The sequence below is a fragment of the Perognathus longimembris genome, chromosome 3, assembly GCF_023159225.1.
Source record: "Perognathus longimembris pacificus isolate PPM17 chromosome 3, ASM2315922v1, whole genome shotgun sequence".
NCBI classification, from domain to species: Eukaryota; Metazoa; Chordata; class Mammalia; order Rodentia; family Heteromyidae; genus Perognathus; species Perognathus longimembris.
In genome coordinates, this window is record NC_063163.1 from 81369457 (window position 1) to 81391968 (window position 22512).

At 45.5% G+C, this 22512-nt stretch overlaps 1 protein-coding gene across 1 annotated transcript in view; it reads left to right on the forward strand.

The window, feature by feature from the left end:
- The window catches only part of Gcn1 (GCN1 activator of EIF2AK4), a 65351-nt gene that overhangs the window by 4860 nt on the left and 37979 nt on the right, over positions 1-22512 (forward strand). Inside the window, exons 2-22 of the mRNA XM_048342848.1 lie at positions 697-799; positions 2313-2376; positions 4241-4372; positions 4813-4921; positions 7723-7821; positions 7907-8041; positions 8819-8887; positions 9016-9124; positions 9912-9986; positions 10424-10552; positions 11010-11060; positions 11415-11513; positions 11728-11901; positions 13484-13636; positions 15219-15311; positions 16876-16951; positions 17092-17251; positions 18389-18578; positions 18684-18808; positions 19563-19741; positions 20452-20545. Coding sequence (XP_048198805.1) covers positions 697-799; positions 2313-2376; positions 4241-4372; positions 4813-4921; positions 7723-7821; positions 7907-8041; positions 8819-8887; positions 9016-9124; positions 9912-9986; positions 10424-10552; positions 11010-11060; positions 11415-11513; positions 11728-11901; positions 13484-13636; positions 15219-15311; positions 16876-16951; positions 17092-17251; positions 18389-18578; positions 18684-18808; positions 19563-19741; positions 20452-20545 — 2418 coding nt within the window. The remainder of the gene's footprint in view (positions 1-696; positions 800-2312; positions 2377-4240; positions 4373-4812; positions 4922-7722; positions 7822-7906; positions 8042-8818; positions 8888-9015; positions 9125-9911; positions 9987-10423; positions 10553-11009; positions 11061-11414; positions 11514-11727; positions 11902-13483; positions 13637-15218; positions 15312-16875; positions 16952-17091; positions 17252-18388; positions 18579-18683; positions 18809-19562; positions 19742-20451; positions 20546-22512) is intronic.

Here is a 22512-nt window from a genome sequence, read left to right on the forward strand (position 1 = left end):
AAAAATATATTTCTTGTGCCCAACCTGGGGCTTGAATTCAGGGCCTGAGCTATGTTCCTGGGGGTGGGGTGGGGTGGGGTGTGTGTGTGTGTGTGTGTTTGGGGGGGAGGGGGTTGATCCTGGGGTCTAGTGTTGTCCCTAAGCTCTTTAGCTCAAAGCTAGTGTTCTATACCACTTTGAGCCACAGTGCCACTTTTGATTTTCTGGTGGTTAATTGGAGGGACTTTCCTATCCAGGCTAGTTTTGAACTGTGATACACAGATCCCAGCCTCCTGAGTAGCTAGGATTACTGGTGAGTCACCAGTGCTCAGCTTGTCCCCGGAGCTTTTTTTGTTCAAGGCTATCACTACCACTTGAACAACAGTTTTTACTTTTTTGTTGTTGTTTAATTGGAGATAAGAGTTTTACAGACTTTCCTGCCTGGCCTGGCTTTGAACTGTGATCCTCAGATCCCAGCCTCCTGAGTAGCTAGGATTATAGGTATGACCCACCAGCACCCATCTTTGAAAGGATAGTTTCTATTCTGAGCTTTTTATCTTGCTTCTCTGCCCATGTTTAAGGTATATTGACTGGTTGGATTAAAATAGTACATCTCAACAAGGGTGGTTCTGGTGTCTGGAGAAGATTTGATAAGAGCACATGTTCTTGTTGTTTTGTGCTTGGGTGAAAATTTCTCTCTGGGTTTGGTCTTCACAGGTTTCTGAGACACTGAAGCGTTTCGCAGGGAAGGTGACAACAGCCAGTGTGAAGGAAAGGAGAGAGATCCTCAGTGAACTGGGGAGATGTGTTGCTGGAAAAGGTATCTATTTACTATCATGTGCCTTGGACCTTGTTCTATTTTAAAAATAAGTTGTTTTCTCTTTAGAAATGTATCTTTCCCCTCTCTCTTTATACCTTCTGCCTTCACTTTCTGTTTTTTCCTCTAAAGTGCATTAAAACTGTTGAAATGTTTGGGCTTATGGAGAGTTTATCCATGCAGGCACCAAAGCTATTTATAGTTTTGGCCATTTTCATGGAAAGTGTTTCTGAAAGGTACCAACTATCTTTTGTTTGGGTCCTGGGGCTTGAATTCAGGGCCTGGGCACAGTCTGAGCTTTTTTGATCAAGGCTAGCATTCTATCACTTTGAGCCACAGTGCCTCTTCAGGTTTTCTGGTGGTTAATTGGAGATAAGTCTCATGGATTTTTCCTGCCAGGGCTGGCTTGAAACTGTGATCCTCAGATCTCATCCTCTTGAGTAGCTAGGATTACAGGCATGAGCCACTGGCACCCAGCTCCAACTATCTTTTTTTTTTTTTTTTGGCCAGTTCTGAGGCTTGAACTCAGGGCCTGGGCACTGTCCCTGAGCTTCTTTTGCTCAAGGCTAGCACTTTAGCCACAGTACTCCTTCTGGCTTTTTCTGTTTATATGGTTCTGAGGAATCGAATCCAGGTCTTCATGCATGCCAGGCAAGCACTCTCCCACTGAGCCACATTCCCCTCTAACAATCTTTCTTTTTTTTTTTTTGGCCAGTCCTGGGGCTTGGACTCAGGGCCTGAGCACTGTCCCTGGCTTCTTTTTGCTCAAGGCTAGCACTCTGCCACTTGAGCCACAGCGCCACTTCTGGCCATTTTCTGTATATGTGGTGCTGGGGAATCGAACTCAGGGCCTCATGTATATGAGGCAGGCACTCTTGCCACTAGGCCATATCCCCAGCCCCTCTAACAATCTTTCTTTGTGTATGTTTGTGTTCTGTACATGGCTGTACTCTACCACTTGAGCCACTCCTTTAGTTCAGCCTAGTTCAGTGAATTGGAAATGGAGTCTTAAAGGCTTTTCTTCCCTGGGCTAGTTTCAAACCATGATTCTCAGATCTTAACCTCCTGAGTACCTAGGGATATAGGTGTGAGCCAACAATGCTCCAGTTAACTTATACTAATTTTTAAATGGTGTATTACACTTATACTTAAAGAAAGGATCACTTATTGTTAAGAAACAGCTTGCTGAATCATCCAAACTAGCAACATACTGTGTAACCAGCACCCAGATCAAGAAGAAAACAGGTCCAGCATTACTGAACCTCTGCTCCATAGAGAGCACGGAAGACTTGGAGACCACTTGTACTACTTCAGTCTCATTCATTTAGCAGATGTTTACCTCAAGCTTTTTGTACCAAGATCCTAAGGTGTTACTGCTTTTTTTCAGTTTTTCTTTCTTTTTTCTTTTATCTCAAAGATAGGAGGCATGCCAGAATGTCCGGTGGCCAGATTATTGTCTGGCTTAAGCAGGTGCTCACCCCATTGATTTTACTTACCAGTCTCTCTTTGGTTTCAGATCTGCCAGAGGGAGCAGTGAAAGGGCTCTGCAAGTTATTCTGTTTGACTTTGCATCGGTACAGGTAAATCCCAACCAAGAGGCCCTGTGTCTGGAACATGCTATGCAGGGAGCAGATAGTGGCTAGAACTCCAACATTGGAGCCAGACTACCTGGATCCATATCTAGGTACTGGGTCTGAGCAAGTTAAATCTGTAAAGTGATAGATACCATGATTTATCTCATATGTGCTTGTTAGTAAGCATATATGTTCCATAAATATAGATGCTGCCCTTATATTTTCCTTTTTTTTTTTTGCCATAGGGCTTGAACTCAGGACCAGGGTGCTGTCTCTGAGCTCTTTTTCTCAAGGCTAGTGCTGTACCATTTTGAGCCATAGTACCACTTCCATTTTGGGTGTGGTTTGTTGGAGATCAGAGTCTCACAGACTTCCCTGCCTGGGCTGGCTATGAACCGTGATTCTCAGATCTCAGCCTCCTGAGTAGCTAGGATTACAGGTGTGAGCCACTGGCACCTGGCTCCTTATACTCTTTTTTTTTCCCCAAATTTTTATTATCATACTGATGTACAGAGAGGTTACAGTTTCATACGTTAGGCATTGGATATATTACTTGTACTGTTTGTTACCTCGTCCCTCATACCCCCCTCCCACCTCCCCCTTTCCCTTTCCCCCTCTGAGGTGTTCAGTTCACTTAGACCAAACAGTTTTGCAAGTATTGCTTTTGTAGTTGTTTTTCCTTTTTTACCCTGTGTCTCTCAATTTTGGTATTCCCTTTCAATTTCCTAGTTCTAATACCAGTATACATGGTTTCCAATATTCCTTATATTCTTTTTTTTTTTTTTTTGGCCAGTCCTGGGGCTTGGACTCAGGGCCTGAGCACTGAGCCCCCTTATACTCTTTAATGGCTTCTTTGCCCTGAAATTTTCAGTGAGCCACTGGAGGCAGGCTTGCTCTTATAGTCTTTTTTTTTTTTTTTTTGTTTAATGGGAAGTATTTCTGAAAGATATCAACTATCTTTTGTTGTTGTTGGTCCTGGGGCTTGAGTTCAGAGCCTGGGTGCTGTCCCTGAGCTTTTCAGCTCAAAAGTGCTCTACCAGTTGAGCCACCGTACTGATTCCAGTTTTCTGAGTGGTTTATTGGAGATAAAAGTCTCACAGACTTCTCTGCCTGGGCTGGCTTTGTTTGTTTGTTTTTTGCCAGTCCTGGGGCTTGGACTAAGGGCCTGAGGACTGTCCCTGGCTTCTTTTTGCTCAAAGCTAGCACTCTACCACTTGAGCTATAGCGCCACTTCCGGCTTTTTGTATATATGTGGTGCTGAGGAATTGAACCCAGGGCTTCATGTATACGAGGCAAGCACTCTACCACTAGGCCATATTCCCAGCCCTCCAGGGCTGGCTTTGAATCACAATACTCAGATCTCAGCTTTCTGAGTAGCTAGGATTACAGGCATGAGCCACTGGTGCCCAGCCCCTTATACTCTTTTTTTTTTTCTTTTCTTTTTTTTTTTTTTGGCTAGTCCTGGCAGGGCTTGGACTCAGGGCCTGAGCACTGTCCCTGGCTTCTTTTTGCTCAAGGCTAGCACTCTGCCACTTGAGCCACAGCGCCACTTCTGGCCATTTTCTGTATATGTGGTGCTGGGGAATTGAACCCAGGGCCTCATGTATACGAGGCAAGCGCTCTTGCCACTAGGCCATATCCCCAGCCCCCCCTTATACTCTTTAATGGCTTCTTTGCCCTGAAATTTTCAACTACTTTGAGAACTCTGGGGAGGAAGTGAATATTTGGCTATTTTCTAATCCCTTTGTCTATGAGCTATTGGACTACAGTGCAGTCAGTTTTTCCCTATAAGAGATTAGTGGTTGGCCTAAGCAGCCCTGCTAGGTGACCTGTCCACATGGTCACTTTTCCCTTTCATTCTTCCTCCCAGAGATGCAGCCTCCCGCCGAGCCCTGCAGGCAGCCATCCAGCAGCTGGCTGAGGCTCAGCCAGAGGCCACTGCTAAGAACCTTCTGCACTCTCTGCAGTCTTCAGGCATTGGCTCCAAAGCAGGTGTTCCCAGGTAAGTGATAAAGGTCATCGGGTTGGAGAGACCTACTTAAGTAGGCTGGTGCAATTGAGCCTTGCTGAGCCATGTGTGAGCTCCCCTGGCTCTTAGCCCATTGCTCGCTGAATGGCTCCTGGAGTTGGCCTACTCATTGGCCTGCGCAGTGGAGAAAACCTTTTCCCTGAGGAGGAGGGCACAAGGCGCTAGATGGGGAACCCATCTTTATTTACACACACACACACGTACTTCTAAGTGTCATGAGATAGAACTCTGGCTCATGAGGTCTGGAGTCCTTGTCCCTAATTGTCACAGATGACTTGTGAGGGGTGAGTGTCAAGTTCTTCCCTGCTAGATCTAGGAGGAGTCCACTACCACGCAGTTCCTTGGCGTGAACATTTGTCCAGGAGAGGCCACTGCTCCTCCCTCACTCATTTCCCCCACCCTTCTCTCTGCAGTAAGAGCAGTGGCTCTGCAGCCTTGTTGGCTCTAACCTGGACCTGCCTTCTTGTGCGCATTGTCTTTCCCTCGAAAGCCAAGCGTCAAGGAGACATCTGGAACAAACTGGTAGGTTCTTGGGTCTTTGGAGCAGGGAGGGTTAGCAGGTTGAGGCTAATGATTAACCTCCCATTTGCAGTATTTCCATGCCTCAAAGTGATTTGAATTGTTCCCAGGCATGTGACTAGTGGGTAGGTATAAATACAATGAAATCCTTAAATTTTTTTTTGGTCAGTTGTGGGGCTTGAGCTCAGGGCCTCTGTGCTGTCCCTGAGCTTTCTTCCTCAAGGCTAGTGCTCTCCCACTTTGAGCCGCACCACTTCCTGTTTTCAGGTGGTTAATTGGAGATAAGAGTCTCAATGGACTTTCCTGCCTGCACTGGCTTTGAACTGAGATCGTTAGATCTCAGCTTCCTGAGTAGCTAGGATTACAGGTGTGGGTCATCAGTGCCCGGCATCTTATGTGTTTTTGACCTCTGTGTCAGGCATGGTGCTAAGCACTGGGAATACAGTGGTAAACAAAAAACAAGAGCTCTACCTCTATCACATATATGGAAAACATGACAGGCCTGTGTTGAAGAGACAACCAATAAGCAGGAAAATCAAAGTACAACTACAGTAGTGTAGATCTTGTCAGGTTTTTGTTTTCTTCCCTTGCTAATCATTCCTTTCCCTTTTCCTATTCTTTTTTGGTGCCAATACTAGGGCCTGGGTAGTCCCTTAGACTTTTCCCTCAAGATTGACACTCTACCACTTGAGTCATACCTTCACTTCCTGCAAGGTGGTTAATTGGAGAAGAGTCTCATGGACTTTGTGCCCAGACTGACTTTGAACCTGATCCTCAGATCTCAGCCTCCTGAGTAGCTAGGATTTTAGGCACGTGCCACTAGCACCTCCATTTTGTTTATTCAGGGACCTCCACAGTGGCTTCACATGACTTACACTCACTTCTGGTGTTCTACCACTTCAACCATGATTCTAGCTAATCATTTTTCCTGAACTTGAATTTCATTGTTGAAATGGAGTTAATGGAGTAGAATTCTTGTGATGAGTTTTGGTTCTTCTCTTTTACTGGGGCTTGAACTTAGGGCCTGGTTGCTGTTCCTTAGCCTTTTTACTCAAGGCTGGTATTCTTCCACTTGAGCCACAGCTCTACTTCTGGCTTTTTAATGGTTAATTGGAGATAAGAGTCTCATGGACTTTACTGTCTGGGCTGATTTTGTTTGTTTTTGTTTTTGTTGCCAGTCCTGAGGCATGGACTCAGGGCCTGAACACTGTCCCTGGCTTATTTTTGCTCAAGGCTAGTACTCTACCTTTTGAGCCACAGCTCCACTTCTGGCTTTTTTCTATATATGTGGTGCTGAGGAATCGAACCCAGGGCTTCCTGTATACAAGGCGAGCACTTTACCACTAGGCCATATTCCCAGCCCTCTGGGCTGATTTTGAACCATGATCCTCAGATCTCAGCCTTCTGAGTAGCTAGGATTACAGACATGAGCCACTAGCACCCAGCCTTATAATTTTTCTTTTGCCAGTCCTGGGGCTTGAACTCTGGGCCTGGGCACTATCCTTTAGTTTCTTTTGCTTAAGACTAGCACTCCACCACTTGAGCCACAGCGCCACTTCTTACTTTTTCTGTTTATCTGGTACTGAGGAATCCAATCCAGGGCTTCATGCGTGCTAGACAAGCACTCTACTGCTAAGCCATATTCCCAGCCCCCTTGAATTTTTTTCACCAATCCTGGGGCTTGAACTTGGGGCCTGAGCACTGTCCCTGGCTTCTTTTTGCTCAAGGCTAGCACTCTACCACTTGAGCCACAGCGCTACTTCTGGCCTTTTCTATATATGTGGTACTGAGGAATGGAACCCAGGGCTTCAAGTGTACAAGGCAAGCACTCTACTCCTAGGCCATATTACCAGCCCCTTAAAGTTTTTTTAAGTTCCAAAAAATTGTTTGAGGCCAGCTTGGCATGTGTAGTGAGTTTGAGGTTCAGGGCCAGCCTCAGCTACATAGTAAGACCCTATCTTGTGTGTCTGTGTATGGGATATGTATTTATGAAACAGGATTTTTCTTTCTTTCTTTCTTTCTTTCTTTCTTTCTTTCTTTCTTTCTTTCTTTCTTTCTTTCTTTCTTTTCTTTCTTTCTCTCTTTCTCTCTCTTTCTCTCTTTCTCTTTCTTTGTTTCTCTCTTTCTCTCTTTCTTTCTTTCTTTCTTTCTTTCTTTCTTTCTTTCTTTCTTTCTTTCTTTCTTTCTGTCTGTCTGTCTGTCTGTCACTGGGCTTGAACTCTGGGCCTGTGCGCTATCCCTGATCTCTTCAGCTCAAGGCTAGTACTCTACTACTTGAGCTACAGCACTACTACTGGTTTTCTGGTTGTTAGTTGGAGATAAGAGTCTCAAGGACTTTCCTACCCTGGCTGGCTTTGAACTGTGATCCTTAGATCTCAGCCTCCTGAGTAGCTAGGATTACAGGCTTGAGCCATTGGTGCCTGGCCTCTGTTGTTTTCTTGCATGGTACCTGTCTTACTGGAGTTGTGTATTCACTTGTATCTTTGTTTAGTGTTTTTTCTCCTTCTGGATTATTTACAGAAAAGTATCATGTTCTGCCTTGTTTCCCATCTGTCTTTGTTGTCTGACTCACAGTGGATGCTTAGTATATATTAAATAATATTTAATACTTATGTTTGTAATATTTGTGACCCACATGATTAAAGGAAGAGGAACAGTCTGGAGTTGTAGAAGAGGTACAATGGAGATAAAGCCATAATGCAGAGGACCTGATGAAGGTCACTGACAGGATATGGGGATCATGGGAACGCTGCTTCCATGTCATATCCTCATATCTTGACCTGTGTCTTCCCTGGCCCTGGCAGGTGGAGGTGCAGTGTCTGTTGCTGCTGGAGGTACTGGGTGGCTCCCACAAGCATGCAGTGAATGGTGCTGTGAAGAAGCTCACCAAGCTGTGGAAAGAGGTGATGGGAGCCAGCAGGAGGTGCAGAGTGGTACTTCTGGGCCTGGGGTGCTGTCTGACCTACCCACTTTTCACTTCTTCTTCAGAACCCCGGGTTGGTGGAGCAGTACTTGTCAGCCATTCTCAGCCTAGAACCCAACCAGAACTATGCTGGCATGTTGGGGCTGCTGGTGCAGTTTTGCACAAGCCACAAGGAGATGGATGTGGTCAATCAGCACAAGGCAAGTGCCAGGCATGTTGGCTTTGGGTTTGCACCATTGTGGACGCAATGAAGTGAAGGAAAGGGAACTTGCTTTGCCTCGGGTTGCTGGTGTCACGTTATACTTGTTGGTTTTTCATGAGACCCTGGCCATTTGCAATGATAACTTCAATAGTTGGACAAGTTTTTCTGTACTTCTGGCTTGTGAATTATAGCTTAGTTGTGGAATGATACTTTACTTGTTCATGCATGCATTTATTCACCATCCCCATTGGGCAGCTCCCCAACACTGTGCCAGTTGCTGGTGATACAGCAATATATAAGGATCCCTGCAGAAGTCAATCTGAGAAGGAATTTGATATTAGATAGCTGATCATCTAGTTAATTATAATGGTGATAAATGCTACAGAGGAAAATGCAAGAAGCTGTGAAGACCTGACCTAGGCTGTGGGACTTTGAGAGTAAAGTGGTAAGGAAGAGCACTTTAGGCACAGAAGACAGCCAGTGGGAAGGAGCATCCAGAAGGCAAGTGGGGTTAGAGTGACAGGAATGGATGAGGTACAAGCTGGGAGCAGACAGCCTTAGAAGCCATGTCAAGACCTTTGGACTTTTTCCTAGAAGCATGGAAAGGTGTGGAAGACTTTTAAGTAGATTGCCAGGAGCAATGGGAGCTCTGCTTATCACACATTCTTTTAGCATTGGTTTGTGGTTTTTAGAGGCTCTGCAAAGAAGAACCTATTAGGCTTGTAGTCAGACATTTCCCAGGGTCAGGATCTAGCAAGGTCTCTTTGTCCTCCAGAGCGCGCTGCTGGATTTTTACGTGAAGAACGTCCTGATGAGCAAGGTGAAGCCTCCAAAGTACTTGCTGGTGAGTGGGTAGCCTACCTTACCTGCTGAGACAAGTCAGATCTCACTTGTAGTGTTGGAACTCCACATTGCCTTTTCATCTCAATCTGTTCCTGCGATGGCTGGGCCCTGACTCCTTTTTCTTTGTAGGATAACTGTGCTCCTTTGCTCAGATACATGTCCCATTCGGAGTTTAAGGATTTGGTACTGCCCACCATACAGAAGTCTTTACTGCGGAGTCCAGAAAATGTAATTGAAAGTAGGTTTCTGTTAAACAGGATGGTAAAGAGGATGTTTTTTCTGTTCGGCTTGTGTTGGGGATGGGGAGGTGTAGTCACTGTTAGCCTTGTTGGGATTGTAGGAAAGAAACCAGAGACCCTTTTCAGAAATTCATGGGCTTACTCACTAGAAGAATTTGTAAAAGTGTTGTTACTTAGATTGCTGTATATATGATAAAGTTTCAGGATCCATTCTGGAGACCAGTCAAATTAACAGTTTCTTTTGACAGTTTGAACTTGGTGTGAGGGTGGCATTTGGACTGTCAAGAGTGATGGTTAAAGCCAAGCACTGGTGGCTCACGCCCATAATCCTAGCTACTTAGGAGGCTAAGATCTAAGGATCGTGGTTCAAAGCCAGCTCAGGTAGAAAAATTCCCATGGGACTCTTATCTCCAGTTAACCACTCAAAAACTGAAAGTGGTGCTGTGGCTAAAGTGGTAGAGCTCTAGCATTGAGTACAAAGAGGCTCAAGGACAGTGCCCAGGCCCCAAATTCAAGCCCTGCAACCACCAACAACAAAAAGAATGATGGTTAAGTCTCTGTTTTGCCTATCTTGGTAATAAGTGACAATTGCTTTTTTTTTTTTTTAACTGACTGGGATGAGGCAGTTTACAGCTTTTCAGTAGAACTTTGGTTCAGGCAGTCCTGTAGAGGTAAAGGGGCACATCATCCTGTGATTAAACAGTAGGCCTGGTGATTTTTCTGGTGATAGGGCAAAAATGGGCCTTGATCTCTGAGACTGATATAGGCTGTGCTTTCTGTTTTTAGCCATCTCTAGTCTGCTGGCATCAGTGACACTTGATCTCAGTCAGTATGCCCTGGATATCGTGAAAGGCCTGGCTAGTGAGTATGGGAACCTCTGGACAGCCCCTTGATATACTTTGGGTTTGATTGTACTTATCATAATTCTTCATGAAAAGTGGGTTTTGTTTTATTATGCCTGTCCTCAGGCTTGAACTTAGCTTGAGCACCGTCCCTGAGCTTCTTTTTCTAAAGGCTAAGTATTCTACCACTTGAGCCACAGTGATACTTCTGGCTTTTTCTGAGTAGTGTATTTGAGATAAGAGTCTCATTGACTTTCTTGCTCAGGCTGGCTTCAAACTGTGCTTTCAGCTAGAGAAAATATTTTTTAACTTACCCAGACAGAATTTCTTTCTAGAGGTCCTTTACAATGGGAACAAACAGGAGTGAAATGTGAAATGCCAGGAGCCTGGGGAAGACAGATTAAGTTTGGGTGCCCAGCTGCTGACAGCCCCTGAGCAGTGACTCTGTTTGTCCAGATCAGCTGAAATCCAACAGCCCCCGCCTGATGGATGAAGCAGTGCTGGCCTTGCACAACCTGGCCCGCCAGTGTAGTGATTCCTCAGCCATGGAGACTCTGACCAGGCACCTGTTTGCAATCCTTGGAGGTGAGCAGGCCTTCTTGGCCCTGGAAATGGCTGGGGTTTGTGACCCCAGCATTCCCCTGGAGCCCAGGATCTGGTGGGGACTTGATTTCTCATTGGAGTGTGCCTGTGCGACATGCTTGGGGCAAGCTCAGTGTTTTTCAGTATCTTTCCATTTGTGTGCCTATCAGGAAAACAAAAGGAAATATATATTGAGATGCTGGTGAAGTCCTAAGTATTGGGAACTTGAGTGATTTAAAACGTTTTTCTTTATATTTTTTTTGTTTACCAGATTTTCTTTTAAGAACATAGTGCTTCTTAGTCAGAAAACAAAAGGCTAATAAATGTCATTATTAGACCCCACTCCACACTAGAAAAGCAACTTTGGTGTCTGCATCATGTTTCACCTCAGGAGTGCACTGTTCACCCCTTGGGAAAATGGGGATGATATGAATTTGAGCCTTTGCTTCCTTCCTCTCAGGCTCAGAAGGGAAACTAACCATTGTAGCCCAGAAGATGAGCGTCCTCTCAGGTAGGAGATTTCTCCCCAGATTGTGCAAGTGTGGTGTAGTAATGGGGGAGGTTTAACGTAACTCTCAGGTAAGGCGAGTCCTTTGAATCCTGACCTCTCTGACAGTGTTGGCTGTGCCAGCCTGCCTTCCAGGACTCTGCTGCCTGCCTGCGTGGCAAGAGGCCTGGCTTCTATAAAAGGCAAGATTGTGAGGGGAGAATTGAAGGAGGGTTAGTAATGGCCAGGGGAGAGGCATGGCTGCCGGAAGACCCCAAAATGGTCTGTGACCTGGTGTGCTGACATGGAAGTGGCAGGAAGACTTGCCTGCTGTGGTTTTGTGCAGATGAGAGGCCAAATAGGGAATCTGCCTTTCAGGGATTGGGAGTGTCAGTCATCATGTGGTATCTGGGCCTTCTGGTCAAGTCCTCAATGGGACCGTGGCTGAGCTGTTCATCCCGTTTCTCCAACAGGAAGGTAATTCTGAAGCATGGGGAGTATGTGGTCCACACCCATCTTTGCCCACTTAGGGCCTTCCACAAGTTCCTTTTTCATCCTGCCTCCAGCTGTCCAGACTGGGAATAGTCTAAAATGTCACTGCTTCCTTCTCTGGCACTCCGGCTTGCTTTCTTTTGCTGTTTCTAATGGTTTGATGTGGTTATGATGACTGGCTTGGTGCTACTTGTCCTAGTTCATGAAGGTACTTTGGTGCACGCCGTCTCTGTCCTGGCTCTCTGGTGCAACCGGTTCACTACAGAAGTTCCCAAGAAGCTAACTGACTGGTTCAAGAAAGCTTTCAGCCTTAAAACCTCCACCTCTGCAGTGAGACATGCCTACCTGCAGTGCATGCTGGCTTCCTTCCGAGGTAAGAGGCCTCTAGACCAATGTCCAAACCTCCGCTGTAGGGATGGACAGGTCTTCAGGACATTATCACTATTCTAGGCTTTCCCCGTCCCCCCGCCCTTCCATTTTTGTGCTGGCATCTGGCCCCAAGTGGAAAAAGCTAAGTAAGAGCACAAAGCCTTGAGTTTTAAGTCCCATTACTTCAAAAAAATTTTTAAAAGGAAAAGAAAAGGGGAAAACAAGTACCTTTGCCAGGTTCCAGTAGCTCATGTCTGTAATCCTAGCTAGTCAGGAGGCTGAAATATGAGGACTGTGATTCAAAGCCAGACCGGGCAGGAAAATCTGAGATATATGTATGATTGTTTTTTGTTAGTTGTGGGGCTTGAATGCAGGGCCTGGGCACTTACCTCCAGCACTATCCTGAGCTCTTTTGTTCAAGGCCAGCATTCTACCTCTTTGAGCCACAGCTCCACTGAGCCACAGCTCTACCTCTGGTTTTCTGGTGGTTAATTGAAGATAAGTGTCTCACTGACTTTTCTGCCCATGCTGGCTTGAATCCCAGTCCTCGGGTCTCAGCCTTCTAAAAAGGTAGGATTACAGACATGAGCCACCAGCATCTATCTGGTTTCTCCTTTTTGTTTTATTTTATTTTTTGCCAGTCCTGGGCCTTGGACTCGGGGCCTGAGCACCATCCCTGGCCTCTTCCTGCTCAAGGCTAGCACTCTGCCACCTGAGCCACAGCGCCCCTTCTGGCCGTTTTCCATATATGTGGTGCTGGGGAATCGAACCAGAGCCTCATGTGTAGGAGGCAAGCACTCTTGCCACTAGGCCATATTCCCAGCCCCTGGCCAAAATTTTTTAAAAGTATATTTTAAAAAGATATTAAAGCAGATTTCTAGCTTTGGAATTTAGATGCAAAGGTTGACTGGTATGGGAGAAGAGTACCACATTGGAATTCATAGATTTATTGGTTCTGTCAACCAGCTGTGAGGCCTTGGACAACTCACTTAACCTCTCTGGTTTCTTTCTTTTTGCCAGTCCTGGTACTTGGACTCAGGGCCTGAGCATGGTCCCTGGCTTCTTTTTGCTCAAGGCTCCCACTCTGCCACTTGAGCCATAGTGCCACTTCCGGCTTTTTCTATATATGTGGTACTGAGGAATCGAACCCAGGGCTTCATGTATACGGGACGAGCACTTTACCACTAGGCCATATTCCCAGCCCCCCTGGCTTCTTTTTGCTCAAGGCTAGCACTCTGCCACGTGAGCCACGGCACCACTTCTGGCCTTTTCTATGATATGTGATGCTGAGGAATCGAACCCAGGGCTTCATGTATACGAGGCAAGCACTCTTGCCACTAGGCTATATTCCCAGCCTACCTCTCTGGTTTCTTATCCATCAGATGATTAATAAGGATCCTTTTACCTTTAATACTATGTTTGTGTAGTTTGATTTAAACCCCAAATTCTGACTTAAGTTCTTTATAGTGTTTGACAGTAAACTGAAGGGTTTTAGCCAGTTCAGATGTGAATGACTCCTTTCTCCAAGTGATCTTGTTACCCTGGAGCTCAGGATGTTTTGTAACATGTTGATCCTCTCTCCACAGGTGATACATTGATGCAGGCGCTGGATTTACTGCCCTTGCTCACCCAAACAGTGGAGAAGGCAGCTTCCCAGAGCACTCAGGTTCCTACCGTCACTGAAGGGGTTGCTGCAGCCTTGCTGCTCTCAAAGCTTTCTGTGGCTGAGTCACAGGCTGGTAAGGGTCCACAGATGCCCAGGACAGTAGGTAACAAGGATCCTTTTTAGGGTTCTTGGAAGCAGTCCCGTGGCATTTGGCCTCAGCTCATAAGCCATAGGTCTGCCTGTCATCTGCAGAGATGAGACTCAGGGTCATAATGAGAAGGCAACCAGGGTACTCTGTGAATATTCTTTGCTCTGTTGCTCTTATGCTCCAGAATGTGGGTGTGGAGATGATATCCAAATGGATCGACGTTTACTTCTCTTGTTTGTTTTTTTTTTGCCAGTCCTGGGGTGTGGACTCAGGGCCTGAGCACCGTCCCTGGCTTCTTTTTGCTCAAGGCTAGCACTCTACCACTTGAGTCACAGCGCCACTTCCGGCTTTTACTATATATGTGGTGCTGAGGAATCAAACCCTGGGCTTCACGTGTAGGAGGCGAGCACTTTACCCCTAGGCCATATTCACAGCCCCCTGGATCTATGTTTAGTACCAGTACCTTTTTTCTTCATTAGGTATATAAAGTGATGTGGCAAGTTCCCTTTAGTTCTAAGTTCTTCTCTTTACACTATGTCTCCAGTTTTGTGTCCAGATGTGGCCAATTTGTAATGAAACTTGAGTGTAATAGATGATATACACTGTATTACATACAGTAATATCTTGGAAATGACTCTAGGTCATTATGACAGAAAGAGCCTTCTCATTCTTTATTGTTGTTCTCTAGAATTCCACATTTTATTAGTTCATGATTAGTTAGCTTTCTGTTGCTGTGACAGAGTCTCTGAAAATCAATGTATAGGAAGAAAGGTTATTTTGCTCATGGTTTCAGAGGCTTTAATGCATAGTCAGTTGTCCCATTACCTTTGAACCTGTAGTGAGGCAGCGCCTATAGTATACTCAAACATACAAGGACTTCACTTGATCTTCTGAAGATTTCACTTCTTGCTGATAGTCCCATAGGCTAAGGAACAAGTCTTTAGCACATGGGCCTTTGTGAAACCCTGTAGATCCAACTGTCACAACCTCCTAGTCTCTGCATGTGCACATACCTGACCCTGTTCCTTTGGTGAGAAATGGAGTTGACTCTGCATGAGTTACTGTGTGTCGCCTATTAATATGCTGAGGCCTGGGCTACCATGATACAGAGAGTAGATACAGAGTGGTGAACATGACCTCACTAGCACATTACAGAGTACTTAGTCTGTGGAGAAGCAGAGAGATACAATGTAGCTTATTATAAAATGTAGCACTAGGGCACTTTTGAGAGAGTATTAGTATGAGGGATGGGAAAGACTATGGGGAAGGAAGCATTTGAAATAAGAGTCCTAAGGGCCCAGACAGTTCCAGTCAAGGAGTACTTGGAGACTTGTGGTGTATGAACCTAAAGTATTACAGAGTAGGTAGGGAGGTAGGAATTTCAAAGAAGTCACTCCCTGAGCTCCTGCAGGCAGCATGAGTTCATTCTCAAAGGAAGAGCAGTGTGACCCTAGGAATGACTCACGCAGTGAGGGTCCTTCACAAAGCCTGTCCTAGCAGTTTCAGCTTGTAGGGCCCAGTCTTCTATTGTGTACTGTGTCATTGGCTGACACTTGGTTTCTTGTAGAGGCCAAGTTGGGCAGCTTTTGGCAGCTGGTTGTGGATGAGAAGAAGCAGATTTTCACTTCAGAGAAATTCCTACTCTTGGCTTCTGAGGATGGTGAGTTGCTTGGAACCCAGTCTTGGCCACAAGAGAGGGCCTGACCAGTTGTCCATCCAATCACTTCTACAATAGTTAGAGGTCTGGCCAGCAGCTTGGCTGTGGTCTGAATGAATTCATTCCTGTGGGAGTGTCGGGATCAGCAAGCTAGAGAGCAAGCAAGCTGGAAGAACTGTGGAATCAGAGCAGTAATGCTCATGGAGCTGTGATATTAGCTGTAATTATAGCTGATTGGGTAATTGGTGCTGTCTCAGGTCTTCTTTGGGGATGCTGAGAAGCACTCAGAGTGGGATAGGCTCTACTCCCCCACTAGGAGGCACAGAAACTACCGGTTTCTACCCTAGTGAAAAGAAATAACTGATCTCCAAACATATGTGTAAAATTCTAGGTTGCCTTAGAGGAGTCTGCCACTAATTAGTGATTTGAAAATTTTTCTGACTCACAAATCACAACATTCCATTAATGAGCTACAACTGTTAGTCACTTCCTGGGTTTTTTTTTAATTTGAGTAAAAAATTTGAGAATTTGAGTAAAAAAAATTCAGATAATTCAAAAGTAAAAAGACATGAGTCTATACTAAAAATGACACCCCTGCTTTGATCTGTGGTTACCCAGTTCTCCTGGCTATAGATAACCAATTTTATCAGCTGCTTTTTTTTTTTAATTGTCAAACTGATATACAGAGCGGTTACAGTTTCATACGTTAGGCATTGGATACATTTCTTGTACTGTTTGTTACCTCCTCCCTCATTCCCCCTCCCCCCTGGCTTTTTCTATATATGTGGTGCTGAGGAATTGAACCCAGGGCTTCATGTATACGAGACGAACACTTTACTACTAGGCCATATTCCCAGCCATAGTAGGTTTTTCAAAAAATAATTTCATCCTTTATTTTTTCAACAAGTTCAACTATGTCACCCATGGTGGGTGACTTCCTGGATTCTCCTGCCTTGACCTCCCAAATGCTGAGGTTGCAGACAGGTGCTACCATATGTGGCTAGTGAGTGATTTATTTTTGTAAGATATTTTTATTGTTATTAAGGTATTGTACAGAGGGTTACCATTTTCATAAGTCAGTTAATGAGTACCTTTCATTTTGTACAATGTCACCCCTTCCTTTAGTGATTTGTTTTTGGTGGTAGTCATGGGATTTGAACTCATGGCTTGAGTTCTATACTTGAGCTCTTTTGCTCAAGGCTAGTATTCTACCACTTTGAGCCACAGTGCCACTTGCAGTTTTCTGATGGTTAATTGTAGATGAGAGTCTCATAGAATTTCCTGCCTGGGCTGGATATGAACTGCCGTTCTCAGATCTCAAATCTTCTGAGTAGCTAGGATTACAGGCATAAGCTACCAGCGCCCAGTTCAGTGATTTTTTTAAAACATTATTAAAATCAGAATATATCTTTCTTATTCCAAAATGTATGTGTGAATAACAAATAAAGCAAAGAAAAATGAGCTGTAACTTTGTATTTGCATTTTGGGATTAATTTAACAGTTTATTCTAGTGAGAGAGAAACTTAGCTATTAAAAAAATACTTTCCACTGTTTCTTCTTCTTGCAGCCCTTTGTACTGTGTTGCATTTGACCGAGAGACTTTTTCTTGACCACTCACATAGACTCACCGGCAACAAAGTTCAGTACGTAAGGGTTACTTATTTTGTCCTTTGGGTTGAACAAGACAAACCCTTGCAGGGCTCGGAGGAATGGGATATGGTGGGCTGACTGTGGAAGGCCCTGTTCCCTGGCAGTCTAGGGCCATCTGTCCCTGTGCTTGCAGGCAGTACTACCGGGCCTTGGTGGCAGTGCTCCTGAGCCGTACCTGGCACGTGCGTAGGCAAGCTCAGCAGACGGTTCGGAAATTGCTGTCCTCTCTTGGGGGCTTTAAGCTAGCCAATGGCCTCCTGGAGGAGCTGAAAACCGTGCTTACGTCTCACAAGGTGAGGGTATATGGAGCCCAGACTCGAGCTTTGGGTCTGTTCAGCCAGTTCATTGGCTTATACCTTGAGGTTTTAGTTGGACCACTCCTAGACTGTTCTCATCCAGATCCTGAGGGACACCAAAACCTTCTGCTTTGTCCTTGAGTTCTTGTAACATCTTTTATACAATTCCTTGACATTTTAGAGACCCTTTTCCCCCTTTGAAATATATGGTTCATCCTTTTTCTCTTTGGATCTTTATTCTTTTATAGTTTTAAAGCACTTAATATATATATATATATTTTTTGGCCAGTGCTGGGCTTGGACTCAGGGCCTGAGTACTGTCCCTGGCTTCTTTTTGCTCAAGGCTAGCACTCTGCCATTTGAGCCACAGCGCCACTTCTGGCCGTTTTCTATATATGTGGTGCTGGGGAATTGAACCCAGGGCCTCATGTGTACGAGGCAAGCACTCTTGCCACTAGGCCATATCCCCAGCCCAGCACTTAATAAATTTTAATGCACTTTTTTTTGGCCATTCCTGGGGCTTGAACTAGGTTCTGTCCTTGAACTTCTTATGCTCAAGGCTAGCACTGTACCATTTGAGCCACACTGCCACTTTCAGCCTTTTCTGTTTATGTGGTACTGAGAAATCGAGCCCAGCACTTCATGCATGCTAGGCAAGCACTCTACTGCTAAGCCACATTCCCACCCTCCCTTAATGCGCTTTCTACCAGTCTTTTGATTTTTCATAGTATCTTTCAAGGCAGATAGCACTTACAATCCTTATTTTATATGAACTGTTTGGAGTTCCACAGGGAGCTGAGATGACTTACATGGGGTCTCCCAGTCAGTATTTGGAGGAACTGGGAATAGACCACAGAACCCCAGCTTCTGTTTCAGTACTCTAGTTGCCATGCTCACTGCTTTTCTCCGTAAGCCATTGACATACTTGTGGGCTTGGGCAGATCTTGTGGACCAGTTGTCCATTTTATTCCCCATATAGTCTTAAGTGGGAAGTCACACTTCTAGGCACATCTCATGGCCTGTGGGAGAGCACAGCATGAATGGGAAATGCAGTGTCACTGGTAGATTTTTTGCATGGTAGATTTCCTGCATGGAGCTATAAGCATTGGGGACTCATACATTGTTTCCATGTAGGTGCTGCCCTTAGAAGCTCTAGTGACCGATGCTGGGGAGGTCACCGAGACGGGAAAGGCCTATGTGTCTCCACGAGTCCTGCAGGAGGCTCTCTGTGTCATCTCTGGGATTCCAGGACTCGAGGGTGATGCCACTAGTACGGAACAGCTGGCCCGGGAAATGCTGATCATCTCCCATCACCCATCCTTAGGTCTGTGATTCTAGTGGGTATGGGAGTGGGAGGTGCTATCCAACTTCATTGGGCAGGGTGAGAGCAGGCTGTGAAGAAAGCTTCAAGGAGGCACTTCCCTTGCAGTGGCAGTACAGTCTGGACTCTGGCCAGCACTTCTCACCAAAATGAAGATTGACCCGGAAGCTTTCATCACCAGGCAATTGGATCAGATCATTCCCAGGATTGCTACACAGAGTCCCCTGAACCAGGTGATGGGCACCTGAGCTGGTTCTGGCTTCTCATTGGGGATAAAGGAGACTTTCCTCCTAGGGTACAAGAAGGCAGGGGTATGATAAGCTGTGGGCTTGGACCCTTGGGGGTTGTAAGTGACAGAAATACAAATTTATTTAATCACCAAAGGGAACTTCTTTATTTACCTGTGAGATCAATGAAGTAACTAGCTGGGGCTGATGGCACTACAGAGAGTCAGCTGATATTGCTGGGATAGTGTGGGTGGGTGTCTTTCTTACTCTGTCCAGTTTATCATCTCTTGTCTCTGCTTTCCACACTGGTACATCCTCAGTGTTTCTCTTAGAAGGGAGCTGCTAGTGTTCCTTGTGCACACCTTGTCTCCTCATCAGCTCCAGCTGGTATGGGGGGGTTTCCTCCTTGGTCAGTTTGACTCCAGTTCTGTCCGGGAATCTCTCTCGATTTGGATCATGTGCACAACTCTGTAAAGGGGGCGGGGGGGCTCCACTTGGATCTTGGAGCTTGGGGGTATAGAAGGAGTTTGTGTGTTCCCTTCCTTCCCCCAAACCCCCCTTACCAGACTAAGGCTAAGGTATAAAAGTTTGCTGATTAGGGAAGGCACAAGCCACAGTTGTCTATTCTGATGAGCAGTACTTGGAAAGAATAAGGCAGAGATAAGAAGGGGGACCAGCTGCCAAGTACATTGAGGTCTTGTAGGACTCAGTTTTGGTGCTGGCTTGGCATAGACTGATTCTGTCTGTATTTATTTGGCAGTCTTCCATGAATGCCATGGGCTCCCTTTCTATCTTATCTCCGGATCGGGTCCTTCCACAGCTCATCAGTACTATCACTGCCTCTGTGCAGAACCCTGCACTGCGCTTGGTGACTCGGGAGGAGTTTGCCATCATGCAGACTCCTGCTGGGGAGCTCTTCGACAAATCCATTATCCAGAGGTAAGATTCACTCATGGACATAGTTATCTTTCCTACCCCAAACCTAATTTTCTTGCCTGCATGATAGAAACAGCACCTATTTTGTACGGTCATTGTGAAGAACAAACAAAACAGCCTGGCCATTGGGCAAATACCTGATTTGTTTCAGGCCGTAGGCCCTGCCAATGTGTCCATGATTTAGCACCATCCTGGCTAGCTGGGCACCAGGCATGATGGTGTGTGCTTTTGCAATCTTAGCACTTGGGAGGCTGACAGAAAGATCTGAGTTCCAGTTGGCCTGAGCTGCATAGAGGACCCTGTCTGCATTGAGACCATGTCTCAAAAAGTAAAAGAAAAAAAAGCTAGGGGCTGGGAATGTGTCTTAGAGTGCTTGCCTAACATGCATGAAGCCCTAGTTCAATTCCTTAGTACCACATAAACAAAAAACTGGAAGTAGTGCTGTGGCTCAAGTGGTAGAGCACTAGCCTTGAGCAAAAGAAGCTCAGGAATAGTGCCCAGGCCTGAGTTCAAGCCCCAGGACTGGCACAAAAAAAAAAAAAAGTTGGAACTGGAAAGTGTGTAGCTCAGTAGTAGAGTACTTGCCCAGCATACAAAAGGTCCTGAGTTTAGTATATACCACAAAAGGAAAAGGTAGCGTTGATTTCATGGCTAGTGGGAGGCTGAGGGGCTTGGTTGCGCTTTCAGGCAGCTAATCACTTTCTGTATTTCAGCGCTCAGCAGGACAGCATAAAAAAGGCCAACATGAAACGAGAGAACAAAGCTTACTCCTTCAAGGAGCAGATCATTGAGCTGGAGCTGAAGGAGGTGGGTCCACGGAGGCATCTAGTAGGGCTGCTGAGCTTGGTGGCCCTGCTGCACAAAGGCTTCCCCCTGAGACCCAGAGCGCATGTTACTGCTCTCTGGTCACACTCTGTTCACCCTTTCTCTGCCCCCACTCAAGGCAAACCAGCTTTTCACTTAAGTGCTGCTGCTTGGTCCTATGCCTGTCTCCTTTCTTTTTTTTTTTTGGCCAGTCTTGGGGCTTGGACTCAGGGCCTGAGCACTGTCCGTGGCTTCTTTTTGCTCAAGTCTAGCACTCTACCATTTGAACCACAGCGCCACTCCTGGCCATTTTCTACATATGTGGTACTAGGGAATCGAACCTAGGGCTTCATGTATACGAGGCAAGCACTCTTGCCACTAGGCCATATTCCTAGCCCCCTGTCTCCTTTCTTAAGGCCTGGGCCCCATCTTGACTCCTGACAACAGTTGTAGGACCTGCCTCATGGGGCACCTGAGGAATTCTGAGTGGATTGACACACTTAGCTTTGCAAACTGTGCTTGTCTCAGCCTTGGAGGCTAGATTTTTCTTCTCTTTGACATCTTAGCCCACATAAGCCCTTCTCAGCGAGGCTTCCCTATACCCACCTATCTCTCTTTCAAATATCATACATTAGTTCATTAGTTGTACAAGGGGAGGTTTCCGTTGTAACATTTACACATGTGTACAGTGTACATATGTACATTTACATTTGTGTACAGTGTTATGATTGTGTCTACCCCCTCTGTCGCTATTCCCTAACACATTTCCCTCTTCCCCAAAAAGTTTCACCAGTTTTCATTGTTATGTTTGATCCATGTGAACACACGGCTTCAATTATCTTCATCTCATGCTCATTCCTCGTGACTTTTTCCATGCTCTGCCATCTTGTTTATATTTGCTCACTTGTTTCTTGTTTACCTTCATGCTTTGCAATGCCAGTTCCCTGAGAGAAAGGACTTTTAACTGTCGCCCCTGCAGCCCTCCCTCCCCCTTCCCATCTAGAATAGTGTGTGGCTTGATGTAGGTGCTCAGTAAATACTTGAAGAGTGACTCCTGCCTATGGTCTCCAGCCTCCTGAGCCTGTTTTTCCCACTGTTGGAGTAGGAAATTTCTAGGCAGGAGGGTGGGGGAAGGCTGTTCTGAATATGAAGCATGTGGCCATCACAGTACCCATTAGAGATTATCGAGAGATCTTTTATTTCTCTAGCATATTTCTCTCCTTGCCTTTGTTAGCAGAAAGTACAGTTAAAATTTGTTTCTTGCTGGACACAGTGGCTCCTACCTATAATTGCAGTTACTTGGGAGAGGAGTGGAAAGAAGGAAGTCTAGGCTAGCTCTGGGCAAAAATTAAAAATCTTATGAAAAAAAAAAGAAAAGAAAAAGAAAACCTAAGCTGGGTGCTGGTAGCTCACACCTGTAATCATAGCTACTCAAGAGGCTGAAATCAGAGGATCATGGTTCAAAACCAGTCTGGGCAGGAAAGTCCATAAGACTTATTTGCTGTTAACCAGCTAAAAGTTGGAAGTTGAGGTGTGGCCTAAGTGGTGGAGTATCAGCCTGGAGTAAAAAAGCTAAGAGACATGCTGGGTATCAGTGGCTCATGCCTGTAATCCTAGCTACTTAGGAGGTTGAAATCTGAGGATCATAGTTCAAAGCCAGCCCTAGCAGGAAAGTCCGTGAGGCTTTTATCTCCAATTAACTACCAAAAAGCCAGAAATGACACTGTGGTTCAAAGTGGTAGAGTATTAGCTTTGAGCAAAAAAAGCTCAGGGACAGTTCCCAGGGCCTGTGTTTAAGTCGACTGATGCCTGTGTGCATGCGCACTTGTGCATAAACACACAAAGTAAAAGAGGTTGGGGGTGTTGGTTCACTGAGTAGGTTGCCTAGTAAAATTTGGCCAAAATATTTGTTTTTTATTATTTCTGTCTCTGTTCTGTACACATCCAGTGGCCATGGACTTTGTAGTTGG